The following is a 27,899-nucleotide window of genomic DNA, read 5'->3' as shown; positions in this document are numbered from 1 at the left end:
AGAGACACAACTGCACTGTAGGTGCATGACTGAAATGCTAAATGGATACATCTCAAAGAGGGGGTGACACCCCAAAACTATTCCTTTTTAGCAACTAACCTCTGTTCTTTTCCCTCCTCTCATCAGGGAAAAAAAAAAAAAAAAGGCAAGAAAAAAAGGTGAGATGTAGAAACATGGGTACAGTTGCAGATTTGTTCCAGGGATATACTTGCTTTGTCACCTGAATCCTTTGCATTTTTCTCATTCAAGAGATTCACATGAAGTTTCTATCCTAACTAGTTTTTAGATGCCACAGAATAAAGTTAAGGGAGAAAAAAAAAAAATTCAGCATTAAAAAGTGCCCATGGAAGTATGAATATAAGAATGGAGCAAAACTTCCAAGTGAAGTCCTTCACAGTGGGAAACTCATATTGTAATTTACCACTTGGACTGATAGACAAAAGGACCAACATAGAGACAGTGACTACTTTTCAGAATTTATTGTAAAAATAGTATTAAACAATAGGAAAAATGCCACTCCTTGTTCAATCCACCCCATACTACTTGATGTGGAAACAATGGAAAAATTTGACAAAAATGTATTTACCCATTCCTATCCATGTATCAGATGATTCCAGCTACTCAGGACATGCTCATGGGAAAAGTATTGGCAGTATCACAGCATATGGAAGTGGAAATAAAAAACATGCAGTATTTTCAATTGCAGTTGGGAGGCCTATTTCCTGGAGTCTAGAGATCATGTTGTTTTATCTGTTTTCCTTTAGCATAATGTACATTATCAGACTTTCATAACTTCAGACACCAGCATAAAGCCCTGATTTTTTGCCAACAGTGACATACCCTCCTCAAAGATAAATGTGGAAACCAGAATGCCTGCCTTACTTCTGTTTGCAATTTCCTTTCCACAGGAACACGCACATGATATAGTTCCTGCTAACATATATTTAAAGCTTGGCTAGCCCTTTTTCACTTATACCAGTTCAATCCCACTGGAGGTCCTCAGGGCAGCACAAACAATGGAGAACAGACTTCCAGCACTGCAACACATTTGTTCTGGCCAAAAACTGCTTGTCCTAACACCAAATCACAAACTTTATATGACAACTTTTGTCTACAAACAGAAATGTCAGATTCTGCATTAAACTGTATTACAAAAAATGCGAAACAATACTGTCCACAATTATTTTCTGTGGATTTCCTAGCTCATCTCAAAACTGCAAAGTACCAGTGTTAGCTCAAAGAGAGCTCAGTTTTAACAGAGACCCAAAATATTGGGTGACAGTAGTATTTACCAGGTGCAATTAGCTTCATTATCAATTGGCAAAAAGTTGACTTCATTTCATACTTTAAAGCTCTGATCAGAGAAAACTTGAATTACATGGCACTGTTGAGACCACCCCAGTTTCAAGTCAGGGGATGCACTTAATGCACAGGTGCATTGCTGTAGGTATGACATGAGTACAGAGGCCAAATACTCAGAAAATGGGTCAGCAGAAACCCATGGATAATGCTAAATAAGAGCACCTAACCATTTTTTTCCACTGCTGTGCTTGATGAAAACTTGTAGCAACAACAGTTTGAGGCGAGTCACAACAAATGACAGTCACTGGAGTAGAGTGCAGTGGAAATTCTGGTCATTCTGAAAGAAGATACAATGGAACAATACAGGAAATTCCATACCAAGAGGCCAAAGTCAAATATTTTTTTCTCTTGCACATCATAAAAAGTATTTTTGGTTACAAATTACCACTGCAAACAGCGTTCTCATAGATAAAACTAAAAATGTCTCTATCTAAAAAGCTTTGAGAAGGGTCAAAACCCCACAAACCACAACTAAAGAGCTTTCTCCACGTCCTCTTCCCTTCTGAGTAGCAAGACCCTCCCGATTTTAAGGAAGCCCCTCCTCTTGGTCAATCAATTCCGTTTTGGTGGAGAACACATCAGCCAACATGTGCTTTGGGATTTCGGATCCCCGCACTTTTAACGTGTAGCAGGCATTCTCTACTTTTGCCAGACTCTGTTTCAAGGTATAGAGCTTCTTTGAGACTTCGTAAGGTCCAGTGTTGCCAATGAAAGTAAACCCATCATAAATCTGTCGCAAGAACTGGCTCAGTTCGAAGGGCGTGTCTATGTCCCCGTTCCCAACGCTGCTGATGCACAGCCGCATCAGCTCTCCCGTCAGATCAGCCACTCCCAGCAGGTAATCCACAGGAGTCACCTTCAGGCTCCACGTGTGCAGTTGCTTATCATGGGAATTGGAGGTCTGGGGACAGAAAGGAACAAAGTCCAGTACAGAAAAGTGTGAGAAAGTCATCTGAAATGGTTCTACTACACACTAACTCGGCTAATGTAACTGGAAATTTAAAACATTCCAGAAAATTAAATTGCCTGATGGTCTGATTTCAGAAGTACTGATCTCCTTCCAGCATATAAGAATACATAAGATATTTATATAAGAATAAATGTACATTCTTATTTATATTTACATTTAAGAATTTCTACTTGAGATGTCATTTCCATTCTAGCAAGTATGATCAACATATCCTAACTCTATCTCTTTATTTGCAAACAGAATTATCACATCTTTGTAGCAACATTTATTTGCAGTTGTTTGGAGTTTCCTTTCATCTGACAGATTTTTTTCCTAAATACTCAGTCCAAAGTTAGCAAATCAATCAAAAATAATCTGCTTTAAGAAAACAAATAAGGTAATCTCATAATAGTATCTTGAATTTCAAAATACATTCTATACAAGTAGCTGTAGTATTCTCAGATCTGTTTTATATCAACTGAGCTCATTAAAATAGCACACAAAAATCTTCATGAAGCAAATCCATTACTAAGTTACAAGTTTGCTCCAATATTCAAGTTCCCAATACTTTTTATTGCCATAATATTGGTAACATGGGAGACAATGCAGGGCTTTTTCTGTTCACTTGTTCCCATAATACGCTATCTACCAAACTGACAGATCTGGTCAGAGGCTGGGATTAACAATTTCATAGTTGTTACCTCTGATAAAAGCAAATGAATTCACCTGAAAATCAGGCAGCTCCTCAGCAATATCTTACCAAGAGAATAAATAAAGAATGAGAAGTGTTTTACAGCAGAATCTCTTCAGCAGAAGCAGACTCAGGAATTCATATAAAGCACCATTGCTGTACACTGCACCTCAACTGCTTGTGCACATTTGTAGATTACTACCAAATCACTGTTGTCTCCTGCCAACAATCAAACTGCACCCAGTTTATTGTGTTTGGTGACAGTACTTTGTCCCTATGAGCCATTTAGGGCAGGGTAGGAGTACAGGCAAGTCAAGAAAGAGCAGATATGGTATTAGGGCTAAGGTATGATGGGACACCAGCTTGTCCTCTGAAAGGAATCAGCTCCAGGAGAGTTACAAATGATGCAGCTAAGACATATGCACAAGGCAAATACAGTGCCTCCAGTGACTAGTTCAGTACCAGCAATAAGATTTCAGTTATGGTGTTAATCCTGCCTTGGAATTGTTTGTGTCCCTCAACTTCTGCAACATCACTATACACCAGAAGGTGACAGTCCTAGGCACTAAAAATCCCTCCACTACATTTGTTAGCTAGTATTTCCCTGTCCTGGATCTTTCGTCATATCAGAAAGAGTTCAGTTTGCTCTGAATAAAAAGGATGTGAAATTTATAAACTTGTATCCCACAGATTTAGTTTACTACTTATCAGAATAAAAGGCGTGTTTTGAACAAGTGAGTCAAAGCCCACATGTATACCTAATCCCATTCCACTAACTGGCCTTATTTAATCAGATGCCAAAAATGTGACTAAACCTTCTCGCTGCATTTCCATCCCAGAAAGATGTTTGTCAATTGAGAAAAGAAAAACTTTTACCATGTTTGTTGTTTCTTCTCTGTCCTCTGCTGTAAATATTAGTTGTTTGTTGATCTCTTCAACACTGATCAAAGATCGTGTTTTGATAAAATACTGAAATGAAACTGCCTCAACATATTCTTGAAGTCCTGCAAAAACAGCAGAAATAAGCTCATGCATCAAACTTTCCAGCAACGATCCATGCTCACAAATATTTATTGCTTATTATTATTTTTTAAAAGAAATCTTTTAAGTGAGACTATTTGAAGGTTACCAGCAAAAAGTGAAAACTAACATAATCCAGAAATAATCAAGAAACATAATCTAACAAAACATGTTTCTAAGTAGAAAAGTCAGACCAAGCACACAGACAAACGTTCAAGTTTTCACTCCATCTGCACTTTTCATGCAGAACCTTCTGTAATTTCAATATAAAGCATCATGGTATTCTCAGAAACATACTGAAGATCAGCTCCCCACAAGGGCTCATACTCAGAAGAGTACTGTTTATTATCTGCATCAATGTCACAGAGAGTGGGATCAAATGCACCCTCAGCAAATCTGCAGATGACACCAAGCTGAGTGCTGCAGTTGACACACCTGAAGGATGGGATGCCATCCAGAGGAACTAGGACAAGCTTGAGCCCATGGGAATCCTATGCAGTTTAACAAGATCAAGTGTAAGATGCTACACGTGGATCAGGGGATCCCCAGTATCAGCACAGGCTGGGGATGAACAAATTGAGAGAAGCCCTGCCCAGGAGGACTTGGAGTAGAGACTTGTTTAAAACTGAACTTCTCACTTCTCCATTTTGTGAGAATCAGGCTCCTTAAAATATGCAGGTTTGGTGAAATTCATGTTCAAGACAAAGCAGCTGTTGTTACAAATCACTCCAGATCAAATAAATAAATAAATAAGCAAATAAACAATCCAGACAGGACTGTAATGTCCAATAAATAAGAAGACCAGCAGGTGATCCAGCTTTGGCAGAAGAGTTGGATTAGGATGTCCCTTCCAACCCTAACTGTTCCGTGATTCTATGAATATATGAATATTCATAGAATGTTCTGTGAATATATGAATAACTGCTTTGTCCAAACGAACTTACACCCTAAAATTAAGGTGTGCAGGGGGACAAAAGGAGTTGGTGTGTTGGAAAGGGAGTAAAAGATGGGAAAACAAATGTAGCTTGAACCAGATTTGTATGACATCTACGGCTACCTGCCACAATTATCTCTTACTACCTACTTAGCAGATGGTGGTTTTATTATGAATTACAGCAAAGGTGAGATCTAAAGAAAAAGAGTTTGAATATTCAGACAAAGATTTCACAGGTTGTCAGTTTATCCTTATGTGCAGAGAGCAGATTTGGGAGAAGCATGTGAGAAAAGTTCGTAAGCGGAAAGCTGAAGCTGGCACTGCTGGTGGAAAAAAGGGCAGAAACAAAGCTGGAACAAACAGCCACAGCAGTACTAAGCTAAAAAAAGTCGTAGAGACAAAGTCAATGCCTGTGTATATCTGACCCATGAACAGAGAAAGCCCAAAGAGGACATTAAAGGAACGGACACATGACAGAGAAGGTTCTAGCAGAGCTATTCTGAGCCATTTTAAGGGGATGACTTCATTTCAAGAGAAGCAAACAGGTATCATGCTGCAATAGTGCCAGGATTAGACAATAGTTTTGTCAGTGAGAAAATGAGGATATAATCAAGGGTACCAGAAGTAGAATTCTGTTTCCATTAGAATAATCTTAATACCCTCAACTGACCTGTACAGTGCTAGGACCTCAGCTTATAGAAATATGTAGGAAGAAGAAAATTTAGATTTCACCTGGATCAAAGAAATAGTCTAAATCAAAAAGAAGAGAACACAGATTTGAATAACAGATGAGTGTGGAAATACCCCAAAAAACTAGACATAACCTCAAAGGGTAGGAGGCTTTTCAAGTTACAATCACAAAAGCATGATAAGTGACTTGCATTTTTTTTCCTTTCAAATATATTTTTGAGCAGAAGCAATTCAGAATGGCAATTCCTTCATAGTATTCTACAGCAGCACTGGGAAAAGCAGAATAAACATGCAGCAATGAAACTCACACTCAACACTGCTGTTCACAAACGAGAACACAAACAGGGAGATGGCAAGACCAATTAAACACCATAATTTAATCAACAGAATTCAGGTAAAGCATTTCTGGGCACGACCAATAGAAAAACACTAGATAAAAGCTACACAGATCTTTTAAGATAAATAACTTCAGAGGCTGCAGAGAGGTAGATTTCATCACGCACTCTTTCCCTGACTTACCTTCTGATGTATCAGGACCAGTAATCTATTATGAAATTTTGGCTTTTTCTGTGGATAAGCTGTAAGCTACCAGATATACCAGCACTCAACATGACAACATCTGTGAGAATCTCCCTCTACTATCTGTGGAGAAAACTATCACATATGAAGAATCGACTTGGCATTTTCCACAGCTCTCAGAGAGATCAAATCAGCCCTCAAACTTTTTGGTAAACAGTTTTCTCGATCAGTCAGATCAGGCACTTTCAACTCACTCCACTTTACTACTTCACATACGTTTTGTCCTTTTCCATCGTAAGTTTGACTCCTCTGTTCCTTTATCTTTATGTACTTTTCAATGTGAGCATATTTATCTGTATGTACACACATAGATCTTTGCTTCCTCCTGCCATCCCACCCTAGCTGACATGTTCCAGCCTTTGCTCCTTCCTTTTGTTTAACATCACCAATGAATGTTGCACGCAGTCTGTTTGCCATTTACTGTCACACTCTCACGATTAGGGAATTTATCTCCCACTATTTAGTAAGCCTTACAAAACTCAATTAAAGTTACCATCACAAATAGATTGGTAACAAATCCTGTTCACAATTACTTTGCAAAAAAAATTAATATTTTATTTTCATTTTTCCTTTTTTTTTTTTTTTTTTAGTAAGTCCTTCTTCCAGAAGTAGCTACAATATGACATTTCAATGACCCAAGACCTTGAAATAAGGTATTTCCATGTGCAGGTAGAAGGATGTTTAAAAATGTTATGTTTTAGCTTAATGGTAGGACATCCGCTATTCTCAGCAAATAATTCCCAGGGTGAAAAACCCTGTCCCATTTCACTACACCATCCAACAATACCTTTCCCCTTATGCTCTTGTTTTGGATTTATTCCAAAATTGGCTTATTTATGGATTGAGCTGCCAGTAATGGAATAGTTTTTAAGACTGCCTTTTATAGGTTTGGACCAATTAAAAACACTATATTATTTTTATTAGCACCTCTTAAAATTACAGATGTAAGGTAAAAAAGTAACTGCTTAAATATTTTGATATTTATTACATTTAGTCTAAATAAATAGCTTGTACTAGACAAGTGACAGTGACTCAGTATAGCAGCTCCCTTCTATGTTTTAAAAATTTATTTTCTACATAAGAACCAGAGAGCTACACTGAGATATTTTCTGAACATGTATCTATAAATAAAGGAGATTTTTCTGCCTGAAAGTTTGAGCACTTTTTTGCCAGCTGATATTCAAAACATTTTTCCTTAACTACATAAGCAGCTCTAAGAAGAAAAAGTAGTTTCCCTAAGAAACTTAGCAAGAAATTAGATTTCTTAAGTGAAAACTAATTTTTTAAAAAGTCAGTGGAGCACTCAATCCAAGAGTCAAATGAATGCATAAGACAGAGGAAAAGCTAGTTTTATTTAAAGAATGAGTAAGTAATAGAAATTACTTAATTGCAGGAGTCATATTATGGTAAACAGAATCTAATTCCACCTGAGATGTGCATGCATCCATGCATGCATGGAAGGTTCAACCAAGAATGACAATCAAATAAAAGGTTAAAGTTTCCTCATAAAATTTTGTTTACTTCATTTCCTCCTTTAAATCTCAGTTCCATAGTTACAAAACAGGTTCAAAAGGATTTCATGCTCTCGGTTGTTAAGGTTAGCAATGCCAGTGTCACCTGCCATCTTCCCAAATAAGCTGCTTCTCTCCCTGTTTCTTCTCAAACTCATTTTCTTTCTCATCCTTTGTCCTGTTTCTCCCTGTGTTTTTTCTCTAGAGAGGAGCCTGTGCTGATGGTTAGGCCACAAGCAGATAGACACAAGCCTGTGCTCTCTCACTGAGCTCCTCCCTCAGCTGTGCAGCAGGAATCACAGGCCAAGAGCAGCCACTAGAAAGATGGTAGGAAGATATACACAGCAAGTTTCTTCTAGGATCCCTGCACCAAGGGTGGGGCACATTATTTACAGGCGAGTCATATGAAACTACCCACTTGCTGATTCATTACAAAACCAAAACAGCACTGACAAGGCTCTATCTTATCCTCATGTTTATGATGGCAAGTTACACTGCCATTAAAAAAAACCCCAAACAAACATCCCTTCTTTCTCCTCCCCCAAAAACCAAAGAAAGCAACAACAACAACAAAACCCCACCACCGAAACCTAGAAATCCCCACCATAATCCAGAAAAAAAGTCTTATTCTTGTGGAAATCCCAAACAGACAAATAATTCTAAAGAATACGGGGAGCATGGTGAACTTAAAGAACTCGTTGCTGGAAGCATATGGATGAATGAAGGGGAGAACTAGCGAAATAAGCAAATAATTAACCAGGTACAAACATCAATTGAAACAAGTACACACAATAAGTTTGGAAGTATTAATACAAAAACTAAAACCAGTGTCCTATTAAGATGAAACTGGTAATTCACACCTTAATCTATTCCTTTAAAGTTCTCTGCATACTTGACAATGATTCCTAGGATTCAGAGGTCTTTTTCTGGGCAGGAGGGGTAAAAATTTCAGTAATTAAACTTAAACTGAGGCTATGAAATAATCAAACCATTTTGTTGATTATGAAGATGAAGTCAAAGGTTAATTTCATAACATACACTGTAAGAGGATAGAGCCAGCTCTCCCCCACAGCCAGGAATGCTCTGGACATCCTGTTGTGAAAATGGCTTAAAAGAGTAATTCCAGTCAGGGATGGATTTTATAAAACAGTACTAACTAATAAATACAAGTAAAAGTACTAGAACAAAAGTCTATATGAGCTTACATATTTGGAAAAAAAAAAGTGTTTCTATTCACTGAGTAATAATTCAAAAGCTGAGTAGGTTTACTATTATATCAATAATTAAAATAATGTACATTTCTTCTATAAAGAAATAGTTCATTAGTCAATTGCTAATTGACACATCCATGACCACCAAGAAGTTCTGTTCTCTTCTATCTGCATGTGTTGAAATGATGTATTTCAGATACTGAAGTGTTAATATTGTTTGCACTTTGTTCAAAGTTGAATACACACCAAATTCAGGGAAAAGGGTGATACCAAGACTAGTCAGTTTTCCCAAACCCCCTACCCAAAAAAAAAAAAAATGAGTTCCCTATCAGACAGATGCCTGTGAGAGTTAAATTATTTTTCCAAACAGGCACAAAACCCCCTCAAATAACTACAAACAATATTTAAATTGCAATCTCTCTCATTGCAGAGAACAGGTAATCAAGCCTTTTTTATATTGTAATTAAAAACATACAGTCATATGACAAATGATAGGCCTTTTTGCAGAGGAATAATTCATTGTGGGTGAGAAATTTCACAAACTTTTATTTTGCTTCTACTTGGGGACCTGATGGATGTACCATGGTTACTTTTGTAATCAAAATTTTTGCTTTGAAGTTTGGCTTTTATTCCAACTCACCAGACCCAAAAGCAGTAATTCTAAAGTGCATCCAATGTTTCACATGAGTTCCTAAAAAAAACTATTCTTGTGACAAGTAGTCTTCCTGACCTCTTTGACTACCCTCAATTGCTTTCATTATTAATACAGAGTTTTAAAAGTCGTTCAGTCAGATGGCAAATTTTACATTACTGACAGCCTTGAGGGCAAGTATTCAAGATACCAAAGAAAGGAAGCTCTGAGTCAGCCAGGATGTTCAATGGTCAAAGAAGAAAGAGCACCTAACACAACACAGCTTCTGCAGGTCAAAACACAGTGAAAGTTCTTCTTAAGGTGATGTTGTTTCCGTGCAACAGACTCAACTCAAAAGCACATCAGAAGAACCAACAGTGGCCATTTATCCTCATTAACACAGATCTGAGATGGCACAAAGGTACTTCACCACTTGCAACCTCTCTTTCTCCCCACATGACTGCAAAACAAAAACCGAACCACAGTGTGCTATCCCAGTCGTTTCTTGGAATGGAATTCCTCTATGACACATTCTCCTGCATGATTTTAAATAAACAAACAAAAAAAGCTTCACAGATTTATTTTTTTTTAATTTGTCTTACGTTCCAGCTGCACTTGGTTCCTGCAAAGGCTGGAGAGATCTGGTCTGTGAATGACTAATGTCAATAGCTGCAGGGTTGAAAAAGATTCCTGAGCCAGAGCACAAGGTCTGTTCCATTTGCCAGCTATGAAACTGAATTAAAAGACAAACAATGTCACTAGTTTCAGATTGTCATGTGAGTAACTGCATTATTTGTCATAATAGTACAGCAGGACGTCAGGACAGTTAGGTCTTAAGTTAGAGGCAGGAAAGGACAATCTTTGTGATCATGCTGACCCACAGCATGCATCTTTAAAATACTCTGCACAGCTTCTCTTATGGACGACTTCTGCTGCTCTGAACGGCTCCTGCTGAATGCACATCTCACTTAGGGATGAGCTGATAATCAATTCTCACATGGTGTATGCCTAATTTGTTCATGTCAGAATTTGCATACATTTTTGCAGGTTTGTTTTAATTTTGTGTATGGACATATAAAACCTGCAGCAGAAAATACAAAGTGAAAGGCTTTGCAGTTGCTGTTTTTTCCCTTTCCTTAGAAGAACCTGGGAAAAAGGCATGAACCAAAAATAATAAAAGGGTAGTACAATGCAACAAACTAAAGGTATCAAATTTCAAATAGGCAACTTGTAGAATGAAAAAAAAACCAAAAAAACCAAACCAGTTTGACCAAAGGGGCATATGAGTTAAGAGAAACACAGAAAGTAACAAAACAGAAAGAAAGAAATTAACAAAATTTTATCTGATAACCCTAAGCTTATTCCCTGCAAATTCTGTTAATTTTCCAGTATAATCAGGAAACTTTGTTTCCATTTCTGGCATTTTACCCCCTCACCTACAACAGCAAGAGATTAATTCTTCAGTTACATCCTGTTCCTGTGTTACTGTGTTTTCCCACCATCTTGCATAAACCTGATTGCTTCCTTCAGGATCAGCCTTCCTTTCAAGTTTTAGGTGTATTTAGGTCTTATCCTGGGTGAGACATTTACAATTCATGATACCTTCTTCCTGCAGTACAAAGCTTTTCCTTTCTATTACCAACCTAAAATTAAATATGCCATCTATTTTAATTACATTTTTTAAGTTTTCTCAAGGAAAAAAAAAAACCCAGGTGTCCTACTTCTACTGTTCCTGATATGCAAAAAAGTACATCAATATTATATCCTTGATATTATGTACCTTATTTCAGAAGTACATGTGTGTTTACAAAGGTAGAACAATCTGAGTATGTTATTTCCATATTTTGAGTAAAAAGCTAAGAAAACAAACAAACAAACAAACAAACAAACAAAAAACCACGTAATCATTGAAATCATTACATGGATAGTTCCTTAAGTTTGCATTCTAATTAAAATCCTTCATACAATACCCACAAAAATGTTGTTACTTAAATCATCAGTAATCTAAAGCTGGCCTGCTTGGACAAACCCCACTCATCTCCATAGCATTTCTTACAGCATCCTGTCTGATGGTCCAACATACTGCAGCTAAAAAGTGGCATTCTAGTGCAACTAAAGTATTTCCTTTTCATTCACACAGACTGAACTGGCCTGGTCCAGTTGAGCAATGCAGTTTGCTGCAATATCTTACATGCCTAAAGTGACTCCAAATGGCACAAGGCAGGAGACAGAAATAAGCTCCATTATATCAATCTCTCAGAACACAAATAGTGCCTGCACAAGATAAATGATGTGTTAAGACTGCTCAGTACTGAACTTTTACAGAGAAATTTCCTGCATCATCATCAGCAGAAGCAGTCACAGAGCAATAGCTGTGACAAGGTGCTGACATTTTACAGCCTCGTCATCTAATCCTATTGAGAGCAAGTGCAGACATGATAAACTGCTAATGAGCTTCCCTGTGCACAGCACTCCACTCGCCACTGCTGCAAGCGCAGGCACACAGCAAAGGTCAGCCAACAGGGCTCCACTGCATCTACCATCAGCACTCCGTGCCACTCCCCCTAAGAAGCTCCAGAAGAATTATGGGCTCTCCATTCAATATTTTGTCTTAAGGGGCAAAAAACTGAGTAAAGTCCTCAAATAGCTAGAACTTTCATTTAACAAAGCCATGTTAAAAAGGTACTTCATTCAATCCCACACAGTGACAACTTATTGAGCAGTCCTTAATTTTCCCTCTGCAGTACACAAGTTTGCATTTATGCAGAGTAGATTTAGAACATGCTTTGAATAACTATATTCATCCTAACATAGAATCATAGAATTTTTCAGGTTGGAAAAGACTTTTAGGATCTACTGAGTCCAACCACTAACCCAACTCTGCCAAGTCCACCACTAAACCATGTCTCTAAGCACCACATCTATATGTTTTTGAAACACCTCCAGGGATGGTGACTCCATCGCTCTCCTGGGCAGCCTGTTCCAATGCTTGACAACCCTTCTCATGATTAAATTTTTCTTACTACACTACATAAACCTCCCCTAGAGTGACTTGAGGCCATTTCCTCATGTCCCATTTCTTGTTAGATTGGAGAAGAGACCACCCCCACTCTGGTTACACTCTCAGGTAGCTGTGAAGGGCAATGAGCCTCCTCTTCTCCAGACTAAACCTCCAACTCCCTCAGCCACTCCTCAGCAGACTTGTGCTCCAGACTTTTCACTTGTTCCATTGCCCTTCCCTGGACACGCCACCAGCACCTCAATGTCTTTCTTGTAGGGACAGATCCAAACCTGGACACAGAACCTGAGGTGCAGTCAGTGCTGAATGCAGGGGGACAACCACTGCCCTGGTCCTGCTGGCCACACCACTGGTGATAAGGCCAGGATGCCACTGGCTTCCTTGGTCACCTGGGCAGGTACTGGAGGGTCACATCCAGCCGCTGTCGACCAGAAACCCCAGCTCCTTTTCCAGTGGGCAGTCTTCCAGTTACTCTTCCCCCAGCCTGCAGCACTGCATGAGTTTGTTGTAGCCAAAGTGTAGGACCCTACACATGTTGCAGAGTATTTCTTTCTTGTCTTTAAGCTCTGTAAAGATCTTTTCTGTATGCTATTGATATTTCTCTCAGTAGTTAAATATATATATATATAAATACTCAAACACATACATATATATACACAAATAAAAAAATCCTGAAAATTTTCTTCCTTTCTTTCATAAATCCATACAATCTTTTTCAATCCTTTTCTTACATAGTGTCTCTTAATAATTTTAAAGAAAGAGTACATATTTCCTCACAGGATATATAAGGTATACACTGCAAAGCAGGCCAAAAGAGCAGGAATTCTATATTACAAATAGTAAAGCTTTAAAAATATCAACAAAGCAGCACATTCTAACATAACAAATGAAGAGCTCTGCATTAAAAAAAGACTTCATTATTCCAGTATCTCTTTGTTTGCTTGTTTAATCATCCCCTGGGACAATCTGTACTGTTAAGAAACGTGTAGAAAACAGTCATCAGTTTTTGTTGTTGTTCAATTAGTGCTATACTCAGTGTTTGAGCTCATGCAAGTGTCCTTTGGGGAAACGTCCTGCGTGCCATTAGCACTATTCTTAATGAGGGAAAGCATGAAACTCCTTTAGTGCTCTGCCAGAATTGTTTTATCTTCAAGTCAAAAGAACAACTGCTTGGAGTAACCCCAAAAAAAGCATTTAACAATTGCAAGTGGCAAACAATATTCCCAAGCATAATACTCATAGCGTTCTTCTATTTATAGGCTAACAGTTATTATACTGAATAAAATATGTATTAGGCAGCTTCATTATGCAGACAATCATGATTCCCCAGTTAAGGCTGCTACAGTGGTTTCCATTATAAACTCCATTTTGAACCTTTTTACTCCTTCTATGAGAGGTAGGGTGGGGATCAGGAGGATGTTTCATGTTTGGTTTCAAGACAAAGGAGAATATTTTTAGGAAGTTTGAGGTTAATTAGACATGCTGTTTTTGAGATATGGGACATAAAGCATTTCTTTATTCTTTTTGGAAGAAAAAAGCAGTTTAATGGCAATGTTTTTGTTCATAAAAATCTTTTTAACTAGTTATCCAGAATTTCTTTAAAATACAAAATCAGAGTTGGAAACTACGTTAAAGGAAGGTCAAGACTTATAGCCCTAAGAAATATATAAAGACAAAGGATCTAGCACTTGTCTTAGCTTCATTTAATTTCAAAAAGACATGCAAGCTTTTTCCATTGAAAAAAAGCAAAGCAGCAATTAAAGAACACTAGACTTAAAACCAAAACTAAAAGCAACATTCTTAACTCTTATCACTCTGCACCTCCCAATTACAGTTCTTCATAAACAGTGGTGGGCAGTGGTGGAATAAAGCATTCCCTCTCCCAGCTGCTCTTCACCTAACTGTCCCTTCATTCTTCCTGCTTCTAGGTTTTCTATCTCAGCTTCATAATCGTGACATCAAGCATCTTCACATCTCTGACACCTCCTTGATCCCAGCTTCAGCACAATCAAGATCTACATGTCTTGAAGCCTGCGTATTCCTTTTTATTTGCCATCCCAATGACTAACTGGAGAGCAGAGGATTTAATGAAGGTAAGAGTGAAGTCTGGCTGAAAGTTAGCATTTTATACTTGTTGTGCACACAAGCTCATTTACACAATGCCTAAAAGCCTTCTGTCTTCCCAGTGACACACAGGTATAGTCTACCACTCCCTTATTGACATGCACTATGGTCACAAACTTTCCTTGCAGAGGAGCATATTTAGAAGTGCTAGAATATAAGTAGATGCTGTGGATGATATACCAAAAGAGAATGCAGGCAACTTATTTCAGTTGGGTTATATAAATAGTCTTCTTAATGAGGTACAAATAACTAATTACAGAAACAACAGGGAGATCCCAGGGCCAAGCAGTATTATACAACTGATGGGAGTGCACAGACTTGCCATCTACCTCACCTGAAAAGAGGAGGAAAGTAAAAGTACAGCCATCTCCAGTTCTCACTACAGAAATGCATTGGGGAGCTGTGTATTTCTACTCCTTAGTTCTGCTCAAAAAGAGTGCCAAGTTCAGGTATTTGAGAGATTGCACACCTGAGTGCTGGAAAGATGGACAACAGAGACTACTTCTTCTTCCCCTTATTTAGCACACTAATAGCTTCTTGGCTTCTTTTCTTTTTACCTCGAGAGGTCAGTAAGATTCATTCTCTTAAGTCTTCTTAAGAATATAGTAAGAAAATTCTTCAATTCTATCACAATCTCACCTCAAGTCCCACATAAGCATTAAGGATGTGCTACTGTTCATGCGACTCTGTGCAGTTCTGGGTGTCACAATTTAAATAGGATGTGAAAGTCCCTGAAGGCATCCAGAGCAGAGCAAAAAAGCTGGTGAAATGGTTCCAAGGAATGTCCTATAAGGAGCAGTTAAGGATTTTGGGCTTGTGTAGTTTGGAGAAGACAAGGCTGAGGGGCAACTTCATTGCTCCCTACAGGCTCCTGACGAGGGGAAGTGGAGAAGGTGGTGCTGATCTCCTGTCCCATCCAGTGACAGGATGTGTGGGAAATGGCTCTAAGCTGCATCAGGCAGGGGCATTTCTTTTGAAAAGGAGATCAAACACAGGAACAGGGTTCCTAGAGAGGTGGTTGATGCCCCAAGCCTGGCAGTATTTAGAAGAGGCATCTGGGCAATGCTCTTAACAACTTGTTCTGACTTTTGGTCAGCCCTGAAGTGGTCAGGCAGTGGCACTGGATGGTCATTGTAGGTTCTTTTTGTTTGAATTTGCCTATTCTGTTCTAAAAGTTTTGCAGCTGTGGAGGCATTGAGTCATCATACACACATGCAGCAGGTCTCTAACTTCCTCTATTAGGCTACTTCTACTACTGACCTCCCCTAGAGTAACTCATCCTGCTCTAAAATGGACAAATATATCTTAGTCATTTTAAGAGGCTGAGATTTACAACCGGAAAAAACTATTAAAAATCCTGAATTGTTCCTGACAGAATACTTGCAGTTGTTTTCTAAACAGTTTATTCAGGTCTCTTCTGGCATTAATGACTACCTTTATGCAAGTCAGAAATAAATTATGCAGGAAAATCAGTGTAGCTGACTGTGCGTATTTACCAAACACACAAAGCAAAGCTGAACAAAAAAAAAAATTTCATTATTTCTTTATTTTCAGATTGTTATGGCTAGCTTAAGTTTAGGTATCTTTCATGTAAAAAAGAAATCTAACTTTTGATTACTGAAAATATATATATTTTAAAGAAACAAAAACAGTAATTTTTTTTTTACTAAGAGGAGAGAATCTGGATGTAGAAAATGAGCATCAGGTTTGCTTACTTGTTTCGTAAGAACATGGGTACACACAGAAGTTGCTGTGCAGTAACTTCCCATATGTCTGCTATGTAGGTATATTCACTCTCTCACATGTGAGATGAGTGAATCTAATTCCAGGCCAACTGCTCCTCAGTAGAACTAGAGGCAGGTAAGCCTCTTTGAATTTACTGCCACAAAGACACGTATCAAACAAAACAGAGACAGATCAGGTGAGGCAGCTGATGCAGAGTAAGTGGCTGTCCTGTGAGACTCTTGCTCACATGGCATGGCTGATGACTTGCACCACGCAGTCTCACAAAGATCCATGAAGTAGCAGACGTCAAACACTGCTGTTTTATACACACCATTATATGACTCATGTGAGACTACAAACTTCAGGGGTTATTCAACCAAACCCTACAAGTCACAATGAAGCTTCCAAAAACTTTTGTTCATAAAACTGAATGCAAGGATCCTCAGCTTTTATAAGCACTACTTAAAATGAAAATCAAAAGACATTTCAGTGTGTCAAGATACTCATAATACACTTGAAATAGTAATATTCACAGTTTGATCATTTGTAATGCCAGCATTTTTAATTATCTCTTTTCATTGTGTCACTACAGTACATGGCTATAAATAGCAGCAAAACTCATACAGATTAAGAGGCTCTAAGGAAAACTACTAATATCTAATTTAAACAACTCAATGCATTGCAAGTAAGAGCACTGTGGAATTAATCAGAGCCATTGAAGACTATCAGGGCAAGCTCCTTCTGGTTCCAAACTGCTACACTGAGACTCAAGACCTGTCTCACTCTTAAACTAAAGTTTGTGTAAGACATGAGTACAAGTTAACCTGAGCATTGTTTGTCCTGTAAATTATGTACATGTATTTGCTGCTGGTTTATCAAATCAATCTTAGGGACATTTTTAAACAATTAAATAATTCAGGGCAAATTTTCAGCTCTCATCAGCTGAAGAAGTTCTGCCTAAACAAGGAAAGACATACACAATTCCAAATTGTTTAAAATTAGATTGATAAACACAAGACATTTTTATACCATGACTAAGATGTCAAAAAAGCAGTTACATATTTTACTCATGTGTTGCTACAACCGAGGCATATCAATTTTAGGTAATAATATGATTGTCAGCAAAGAGTCAGAAAAGAAATAGGGTCTGACAGCAAGAGTTATGAACAAACTGGGATTTAGTATCTCAAGAATGTTAGCAGAGATGGCTGTTTACAAAGATGAGCAAAAAAAGATGCAACTGAAACACATAAACTGGGTTAATGCTTGTAACAGAGAGGCAGAAGCACACTTTGAGTCTAGAGGAAAGAAAATGCTAACCTAAGGATTTAAATTCATTAACTTTACCAACTCAAAATCATTTTATCACTCAAAATGGATAATTTCACAAGACAGCTGTTCTCACTCTCCTCTTAGAAACTGCAACCCTTCAGGAGGGGCAAATGAGTGTGCTACATATATTCCTCTCAGTCAGACAAGACCAGCCAGTACATTTGTTAGAAATACTCTCAATTTCAGTTTAGGGCAGGGTTCAAATTGTTTCAGTTGTAGAGCCCCATTTACATCTTCCTTTAAACTGCAATGAAACTGCAGGACAACAGCTTCTCCAATACCAGAGCTAACTTTGCCAGTAACGAAGATTAACTCAAGTCCTCCTTTATGACAACAGAAATGTAACAAATTCAGACCTGCAGCATAAAGAGGAAGCATTGCTACATGAAGAGAAACTAAACTTAGTTCAAAACTGCACACTTTTCCTATTTATAAATTATTTACCTGGTGATATAGCTCTGTGGAACTGATACATGTCTTCTCCAATCAGTTCTTGTGCAACCTGCTTGATTTTCCGCCGGACAGCATCTAGCTTGACTTCAGATTCACTCAGGATTTCTTCTCCATTGGGAGCACTGCAAGCATAAAACAGAAACTGAAAGAGCAGTTTCCAGAACATCAAAAAACAGTTAAAAAACATTACACTTTTTCTTTTAGTAATCAATACATTTTTACCGGCTTCAAGAAAAAGCAAAACTGATACTACAATGAGAAACTGAGTTTAACTTTCACAGATACCTACTGCAGATTCTGAAATTCTATAGATTCTTACCAACAAAATAATCAACCAGCCAGACTTCTGGTAGCATAATGTTTATTCCAGACTACAGTCACGATTATTGTTTAAGAAAAATGAGAAACACATACAAAGGCTTCAAAAAAAATTCCAGAAAACTAACAATATTTACAGAAGTCCTTCAACCTCTTAAAAAAAAAATAATATTTTGCAATATTTGACAGTATTGCAAAATACAATACATTATGTACTTCTACATGTGATTTCTTTTTTTTTTTTTTTTTTTTTTTTTTTAAGGAAGTAGTTATGGAGTATGCTGTTCAGGAACAGCTGAAATATCTGATTCACAACCACAACATATACTTGGCATTAAAAGCTTAGTTTATCTAATTTCCTTTAAACTTTCTTCTCCCTTGAGCCCAAATAATCCACATGCTATATTAGCTCACAGTCTCTTAAAGGAACCACTGATTAGTTGGTCTCAAGAAAATATTTAAAAGCAAACAGTAAAATTTACTGAAATTAAAACCACAGTAATTGTGAAAAGCAAAGAAGGAAATAAAAAATACAGCATGGAAAACTTCCACTCTCACAAAACCAGGAATGCCTGATAAAACAGGATTCTAAATTCAGAGTAATGAGGAGTTCTTTGTTGTTTTTCTTTCCTCCACAAATTCCCAGCTACCTAGCCCCTGCAGTGGGAGTAGTTATTTACAGTCAAGGCTGTAAAGGTTACTGGAACTATCAGAGTATCTCCCTGCAGAAGAGTACCAAGTTAAAGAACAGGTAACTTCATAATCCCCATTTATAACTGTACCTATAAATAGCTACTACTTCAATACAAATATATTGATAGGTAACAAAATGTAAATTAAAAGAAATGAAATTACAAAGGAAAGAAACAGGGAGAACTGTTATAACATGCAAGAACAGTGTTTGTCACATACAACAAACACTTCATACAGCAGGCTATGTATGCAAAGCTTCAAATTTTCCTGTTGCTCTTCTAGTTAGTTTCTGGCTTCCAAAGATTGCTTGAAGGCTCATGAGAACACAAAACATATAGAAGCTCAAAACTTCACACAGAAGCCTATCCAGCCATCGTATTTACATAAACACACCCCAGGTCACCTCCTATTTGCATCGATGACCTCGGGTGAGGGTGTGACAACCAAAACAGTGACTGAACTGCCTGGGCAAGTAACCTGAAGGAAGGGTGCACACTCCTCTCTCACAGCTTGCTGAAGGCTGGAAGGCTGCTCGCCCTACTGCTTTACACTAGTTTAATAAACCAACAAAACCAACCCAGAAACCTGAACCAGCATCTTTTAATTCTCTAACTAGAGTGTGGATTCATTAGTTTGCCTCCACCCTAAAGGACATTTATGGGAAGTTAATTAAATTCCTCTCAACAGAACATGGCAGCTGTTACTCACAGACAACACTTCAAGGCAGATTGTAGGTTTCTATGAACATTTTCACACTCAGTGTGACTCACCTGGTGAACCTGTGGAGCAGAAATATTGTTCTTTTGCTTTCGATTGTTATGTCCCGACTGAGCTTCACGAGCCGTTCATATTTATCGTGCCTGGTGTCAAGCTCCAGCTGGAAAGCTGCAGAGTTTTTACAGCAAAAGCTCAGTTATCACACAGACACAGTGCAGAGGAAGAGAAAAGCACCTGTGCTGCACTAACTCCTTACAGACTCCATCAGCCTTGTCCCTGGGAGCCTTTCCCCAAGGTGGGCTGTTCCTGCGTGGGGCATGGCTGCAGACACCATCACTGCCTGTCACCTGCCAGAGCTGCAAAATTCATCATTAATACTACCTTTGTTTAATAAGTCAAGTTTAAGTAGGTATCAATCCTGATGATGCCTTAAAGCAGCCTAAACTATTTTTAAGATAAAATACTTGGTTTTACTAATTAAATCTATTCCACAATACTGCCATTCTGGAAACAGACTGAAAATTTCACCCCAATTCATCAAGACAAATCAAAAATAAAACCCTATTTGCTAATAAGATTCACCAGTGCCTAAACCAATCAAATAAAAAGTATCTGGCTAAGGCAGATATACTGTTCAAAATGCACCATTTAGTTATAAGAAAGGTTGCATTTCATATCCCAGCTAGACTCAGCGAGAAGCTGAGTATTTTAATATCCCTAAGGACTTAACATCCCTAAGGACTAGAAGTACTAAAGAAAAGTGAGATCAATTATTTAAAATAAGATTTCTGACTTGCTGATGCTAGTTCTCTCTAACTACAATGGATACAGAGAAGAGACAAAGTGTATCTGATTTTGACAGTCAAACATTATGAATGTTTCACCAATACCATTAACATTTTATACACCATTATTCTAGTAAATAAATCACTAATAGATATTGCAAGAAAGCTAACAAATTTCCTACATAAATGTCTGAGGTGTCAAAGTCTCTGTGCAAGAAGATACAGAAAATAAACCAAGAGGCTACATTTTTAAAGGGTTTGACAAGTGAATAACCTTTTAAAAAGCACAGCAGTTCGCTGGCAAGCAAGGTTTAGATGACGCTAGAAAAATAGTTCTGTATTTCTCATTGCCTTGGTAAAAACTTGGTTCTTCTCATTTTGTCCCGTTCTTCCCAATCTTATTCTGAAATTCTAAGATAAGTTGCAAATGCTCCTACTAATCTTCTAATTCTTATACATGTCTGTTTGGTCTGTCTCTTGCAAATTCTGACGAGTCAATTCCACCCCTGAATTATCACCAAGACATTTTCCCTGAGATCACAGTGACAGGAACTTGAGGAGGGGTGAATTCCCTCATTCCTTCATAGGATGACACAGATGACATTTCCAAAGACGATTTACAAATTTCATCTACTGGGAAATTCCCTACTCTGAACATCTGCAATATCAGCAACACGCCCTAACTTTTCTGGATAGTTGTGTCTTTTAGATGTTTGTGTTAGGTTTTAAACCTGTTAGGGACTACTGTGAAGTGCTTTATATTCTAAAGTAAACCAGACAAATACAATAATGTTTAGCCTAACAAGATGCAATAAAACCTACAGTATTGTGCTATTGCCTAAAATTGCAATGGATTAGAACTTGGGGGTTCTCCAAGCTAACACATCAAAACCACACAGTCATTTCCTACACACATTCTACAGTAATGTCTAATTTAGCACTGAAATAAAGACTCAGACTCTATTAACAATTTTGGTGCTGCTAAATCAGACCATTAAAAATGACCCTTACTAAACCTTAACCTTACAAATCAAGGCAGGATCTCTTGTCTCTATCACTGATCTGTCATATTTAAAACATACTTTAAAAAAAAAAGTGTAACTCCTTGGGTTTCGACTAATTAGACAATTCTGTGATTCTTATAATTATTCTAGAAGACAATTTCTCACTACTTTTTTGGAAAACATTGGTGCAAATAGATCAATTCAAGTACATATTTCTTTCAAAGATTAAAAAGAGCAAAAATTGTACACCTATTTAAGGCCACACATTAATGAGGCATGTGTATAAACCAGGGAAGGAGGGGCTGAAGAGCCCTGCTGCAGAAATAGGCCTGGAGGTCCTGGTCGATGGCAAGCTGAATATGAATCATGGTGCCCTGTCAGCCAGGAGGGCCAACCCTGGCCTGGGGGACATCAGGGACAGCATGGCCAGCTGGGCAAGGGAGGGGATTGTCCTGCTCTGCTCTGAGCTGGGGCAGCCTCACCTCAAATATTATGTGTGGGTTTTTTGGGCAAAACAATATAAAAAAGATCTTAAGAACTTAGAGAGCATCAAAGGAAGGCAATGAAGATGGTAAAGGGTCTGGAAGGGAAGCTGTATGAGCAGCAGCTGAGGTGACTCAGCCTGTTCAGCCTGGAGGAGACTGAGGGCAGACTTTCAACATCCTCGTGAGGGAAAGAAAGCAGAAAGGCAAGTACTGATCTCTTCACTTTGGTGAGCAGAGACAGGAGTTGAGGGAGCAGCCTGAAGCTGTGTCAGGAGAGGTTTAGGTTAGGTATCAGGAAAGATTCTTCATCCAGAGGGTGGCTGGGCACTCAAAATTCCGAGAGAAGTGGTCACAGCAACAATCCTGTCCGAGTTCAAGAAATGACTGGACAACACTCTCAGGCACCAGGTGTGATTCTTGGGATGTCCTGCACAGGGCCAGGAGCTGGACTCTTATCATCCTGATGGATCAGTTCCAACTTAGCATAGCCTGAGATTCCGTGATTAAGTTGTTTAGATTCAGACAACATACACAGCAATTGTGCACAACTGGTTCACCTTACACAACTTGCTCAGTTATAAACCATCTGGAGCACACCTCTTCCTAATGCTTGTGCCTGACATGGAGACAAAGATCCCCAGCATCTTTGTCTGGGGCAGTGCACTTGATGCACTTCGTATTGCATTAAACACTTTGCAATAAATACAAAGAGTGGATCTTTGAAAAACTTTGAAGAAACCTTGGCCCTTAAATTCTTTCTGAAATGAATCAAACACGGACAAATGGATCTCATGAGAAGGGAAGGAAACAAGCTGTTTTGAAGTGGAAGTAACGGCAACTTTATGACAAACTGATATTCATGACAGTGAAAAATTAAAAGTTTAAAGTACAGTTGCTCTACTCAATTCAAGAGCAAGTGTATCTACAACAGTCAATATAAATGATAGAGTGGTTTGGTTGAAAGAAGCCTAAAAGATCCCCTAGTTCCAACCCCTCCTCCCATGGGAAAACACACTTTCTACTAGATCAGGTTGCTCAAAGCCCCCTCCAACCTGGCCTTGAACACTTCCAGAGATGAGGCAGCCACAGCTTCTCTAGGCAAAGTTCAGGGGTCATGGTTAATCATCTGCCAAGCTGACTTACACAGAAAAATATCAACACCCATTTTTTAAAAAAACAGGAAGTTATATGACATTGAAGTACACATTAACCATCTAAAGCAGCCAGCCAGCTTATATTTCACCTTTCTTAGCTTCATAGAAAATATGTGGCACAGGAAAAAATTTACAAGAAGAATTAATCTGTTCCACATCTTCCTTCTTCAGTCAAGGCTTCTCATTTCTGAACTTTGCTTTGTTAGGGGTTGTCTAATGAGAAATCTAAATTTACTGGAGTTTAAATCTGGTTTGGTGAAAAATCCTATAAAAACACGTTGGCTGAAGGAAAGTTTACATCTACCTATTTAAACAATCTCAAATATATGTTAATATTTAAAAGGCAATCAATTGAATAAAGTGACTGCATAAAGGTCTATATTACTTAGTTGAAGTCTTTTTACATTTAAGTAATTTAGTCATCTGTGCACCACAGCCAAGGTCAGAGCCTCCTCAGCTTCCCAAAGGTCACCATCTCCTCCTTGCCCCTGTGGCTCAGATTTTGTATTATGCCTCAGCAGATCCCACAGTTTTCTGCCACCAAAGGGCCGAGTCACCTTTTGTCTGGCTGGACACTTGTGCAGTTTGCTCAGCATCAGGCTCAGCACAAGTGAGGAGGGCAGGGGGAACTGCAGGTGGGATGGAAACAGGACCAAGTCATGAGCCAGGCAGAGCTATGCAAAATCCCACTCCCAGGACTTCACTGCACAAAATGCAGAACACTAAGCTCTAAAGGCATGGAGTCCAACTAGTTTCAAGTTTCTCCCTCAGAGAGAGCTGGTTTATTCTACTAATAATTTCCTAGCAATTTCTACACCACATTTTTAAAATCTGGTTTTCCAAATGCTTACTTACATTTAAAAGATGACATCAAAGCTGAAGGTGGGTTAAGGTTCTCTTTCTCTTCTCTTCTTTGACCATGTGGGAAATTGTCATGCTTTCGTTTTCTGAACCCACCTGATCCTAATAAATAGGAGATAGACACAAAAAGAAAAAATTAAAAATTAAAAATATAGTTTTGCCAGAGTATAAGGAGCACCAGAATGCTTTCTTCAGAGCATTCCTGACAGCACTCTACAGGACAGAATAAGGTAACTGGATGAACCTTACTATCAATTGATGCTAGCTTCACATTATCATGTTACTTTTTCTACCACATTACTAGTGAAAATTAGAGAAAAAATCCATTTCAATGGATGAGTGTGGCAGGAGCCTTTTTTTGGTAAGGTGTTTGGGTCTTCACACATTTTATGTTTTCTTGCTGGAAGCAAATGGTTGCATGGAAATCTTTGTGTGAACAAGGACCTACAAGAAAGGATTAGACCTTTCTTCTTCTCTCTTTTTTTTTTCCCTAACTATTTTAAATATTCAGTTTGAAACTAGTCAGTAAACCTGCAAGTTTTTGTTACTGTGATTTATGTCACGGGTCTTCAGTAACCAGAAAAAGAAGTAAGGCACAATTTAAGCAGAGTAGCCCTATTCAGACACGTAGGTTTAGCTCCTGCAGAGTAGCAGACTTCTTGGGCCCTTGCCCTCTGCCCATTAACCAGTTTCTTCTCTGAATGTAACTGCTCACCTCAACTGCTTTGTGTGCCTCTTCCTTAACGCTCCTTTTTCACACCCAAAACTCATGCCTTTTGGACTATGTCTTACTCCTGATTTACACCTTGTATTGTTTCTTCCTTTTATCCTTCCCTCACCTTGGACTAAATCATTGTGTCACCTATTCCTCCCTCCCTCTTCCTCCTTTTGCTGACAGCTGGACACTGTTCCTAACAGAGCCCAAAATTTGGCAAACTTGACTACAGGCACACCTTTTGAATACGTGGAGTTCTCTCAATTTCCTTAAAAGAAGAACCAAGGGAACACTGGATTTTAAAATGTTTCCGCTTAATTGTTTATTATCCCAAACCAAAACCAGAAGTGGGCGTAGCTACTTTCTTAAAGAGGAAAATGAAAATATTTTTTTTTCCTTCTTTTCTGTTGGACGTGAGTTCAGGGTTTTGTTTTTCCTGTAGCAGGTGAAAATATTAAATGCACCCCTTGAAACTGTGCTGAAGGGAGGTCTGCGTGATTCTCAGTGGGGCCAAGCAATAGGACAAGAGGCAAAGGCAGAAACTAATGCTCAGGAAGCTCCATTCTTCCTGAATATGAGGGAGAACTTTACTGTGCAGGGGACTGAGCACTGGAACAGGTTGTCCTGAGAGGTTGTAGAGTCTCCCTCACTGGAGATGTTCAAGAACCATCCGGACACAATCCTGTCCAGGTGCTCTAGGATGACCCTGCCTGAGCAGGGAGTTTGGAACAGAGGAGCCCCTGTGCTCCCTTCCAGCCTGACCCCCTCCGTGACTGATTCTGTGACTGCCAAGGCTAAACCAGTACAAAGGCGGCAGAGCAAGCTGTGAAACATATGTATTTCACATACATATTACGCTATATACGTAAGATTATATTTATCTATATTTACACACACACTATATTGAATCGTTAGCACAAGCACATTACAGGGCCTCACACACTCAGCTCCCCACTGTGGCATCTGCTTTTCCACCCCCAGGGATGCAGATCCCTACAGCCACGTCCTCCGGCGCACCCGTACAACGGGAAGGAGGGCACCCCCGAAGGAAAGGCCAGTGACACCCGTGAAGGAGCGGCCTCCCGCACTGCCATTTTCACCACACAGCCGAAGGGCACCGTTGGGCACCGCAGGGGCTCCCCGTCCCCTCCGAGCCGAGGGGCCTCCCGGTCCCCGGAGGGTGGGAAGGGATGGGGAGTGGAGGGAAGGAGACATCACCTTCCTTGCCGCTCATCCCGGCGCCGCCGCCGCGCAGCGTCCCCCCGGCAACCCGCAGCCGCCCCGCGCGCCGCCAGGCCCCGCCGCGCCGCCCCCGCCCCACCGGCGCCATGGAGGGACGCCCCGCGGGCGCCTGACGGCCAAACTCCGCACAGGCGGAAGGAAGGAGCCCGGCCCGCCGCCGCCCACCGGCGCGGTGAGGAGCAGCGGCGGCGCGGGGTGTGATTCGGACGTTGCCGCTCGCGAAATCGGGGCAACGCCGAGGCCGGGCCGTGCCTCCGAGCAGGCGCCTCCGTGGGCAGCCAGTGTGCGGTCCCGGCACGGGGCCTCAGCGCCCGCGGCACGACGGGACATGTAGTGCCGGGCGGGGCGGCGGCGCGGTCGGAGTGGGGCCGGGGGCTGTGGGGATGTCGGTCCGCCGGGCCTCTGGTGGCCGCCTGTCCTCCACCGGGGCAGCGCTGTCCTCGGCTGGGACCCGCAGAAATCCAGCGGCATTCCTCAGCCCAGACCCGCATAAAGCGGCCGTCATGCCGCCTTCCCCTCACCCCCCGACTGTCTCCTTACTGCCCCTTTCTGCCCTGGCATATCAGCACTACGGCGCTTCTACAGAATCACTGAGTCAGCTGGGTTAAAAAAGACCTCTGAGATCATCGAGCCCAACCTATGGCTGAGCCAGACCATGGCGCCGAGTGCCATATCCAGTCTTAAACACTTCCAGGCCTGGTGACCCCACCGCCTTCCCGGGACAGCCCATCCCGATGTCCAATTGTGACATTCTGTCTGTGAAGAAATTCCTCATGTTCAACCTAAACCTTCGCTGGCACAGCTTGAGACCGTGTCCTCTGCTTACTGCCTGTCCACTCCTGTCTCCTTAGTGCCCGTTTCCTCCCTGGCATATCAGGATCCAGGTGCTTTCCTTCCAGGCAAGGAGAATGCCTTTCTCCCCTTAGTGCCCATCCACTGGTGTGCCAGGGGATGGAGGCCAGGGAGGATGGCAAAGTGACACTGACACAGGGGCTGGAAACTGGAGACACCAACTGTACACCCAAAAGATCTGATAGTGAAGCCACCTGATATCAGGAAAAGAAATCTGAGAAGCAGCAGATGTAGCTGCTGGTACACAGGCAAACTCCCAAATGCAGGTTATTTGCATCCTATGTTTAGTCAGGCCTGGTAGAAATTGTATTTCCTCTACTGGAGACTTAGTGTGAGTGTTCTCAGGAGACACTGCAGGACTGAGCACAAAGGAGATGAATGCACACTGTAAATATTTCCCAGTGCAGAGGACACTTCATGATGCTTCACTTCTTATGATGAAGAGCTACAAAAAGTCTGCTTGCCCACTAGATTCATCCCTCCCTACACATGCATCCTGATGCACTCCTCCAACGTGTTTAAAATAGGGATGGGTCTTGCAAATCCCCAAACCAAAAGGTTTGCAAATCATCAGTCTTGCTGCTCTGCTGCTAGAGCTCATTTCTTGTCACAGCTGTTGCCTGTTTTAGTAGCTGGATTCCCAAGGAAACAAAGCTCATAGGAGCACAAAGGCGGAGTGCTTGCAGCCTTTGTGTGTGGGTGTGCGTGTGTGCCTGTCCTTCCTCCCCACCCTTAATAATTTTTTAATCTGTTGGTCAACTGGTCAATCTGATTTGACAGAGGGAAAGAGCCTCCAGGAGTGATTATAAACATCCTGAATAAGGAAAAAATTTTGGGTGGAA

The 27,899-nt window shown here is 40.0% G+C and overlaps 1 protein-coding gene across 1 annotated transcript; it reads right to left on the bottom strand.

The window, feature by feature from the left end:
* Positions 1 to 364: 364 nt before the first annotated feature.
* On the bottom strand, positions 365 to 26,243 carry TSNAX (translin associated factor X). The gene is made up of 6 exons (XM_083858557.1): positions 26,182 to 26,243; positions 24,243 to 24,350; positions 20,013 to 20,127; positions 18,223 to 18,353; positions 3,879 to 4,006; positions 365 to 2,263 (listed from the first exon to the last, which is right to left on the bottom strand). The coding sequence occupies exons 1-6, from the start codon at positions 26,195 to 26,197 to the stop codon at positions 1,889 to 1,891; spliced, it is 873 nt and encodes a 290-aa protein (XP_083714683.1). The 5' UTR covers positions 26,198 to 26,243; the 3' UTR covers positions 365 to 1,888.
* Positions 26,244 to 27,899: the final 1,656 nt, after the last annotated feature.

The sequence above is a fragment of the Zosterops lateralis genome (genome assembly GCF_965231275.1).
Source record: "Zosterops lateralis genome assembly, chromosome: 3".
Lineage (NCBI taxonomy): Eukaryota > Metazoa > Chordata > Aves > Passeriformes > Zosteropidae > Zosterops > Zosterops lateralis.
This window is presented reverse-complemented; position numbering and strand designations above follow the sequence as displayed.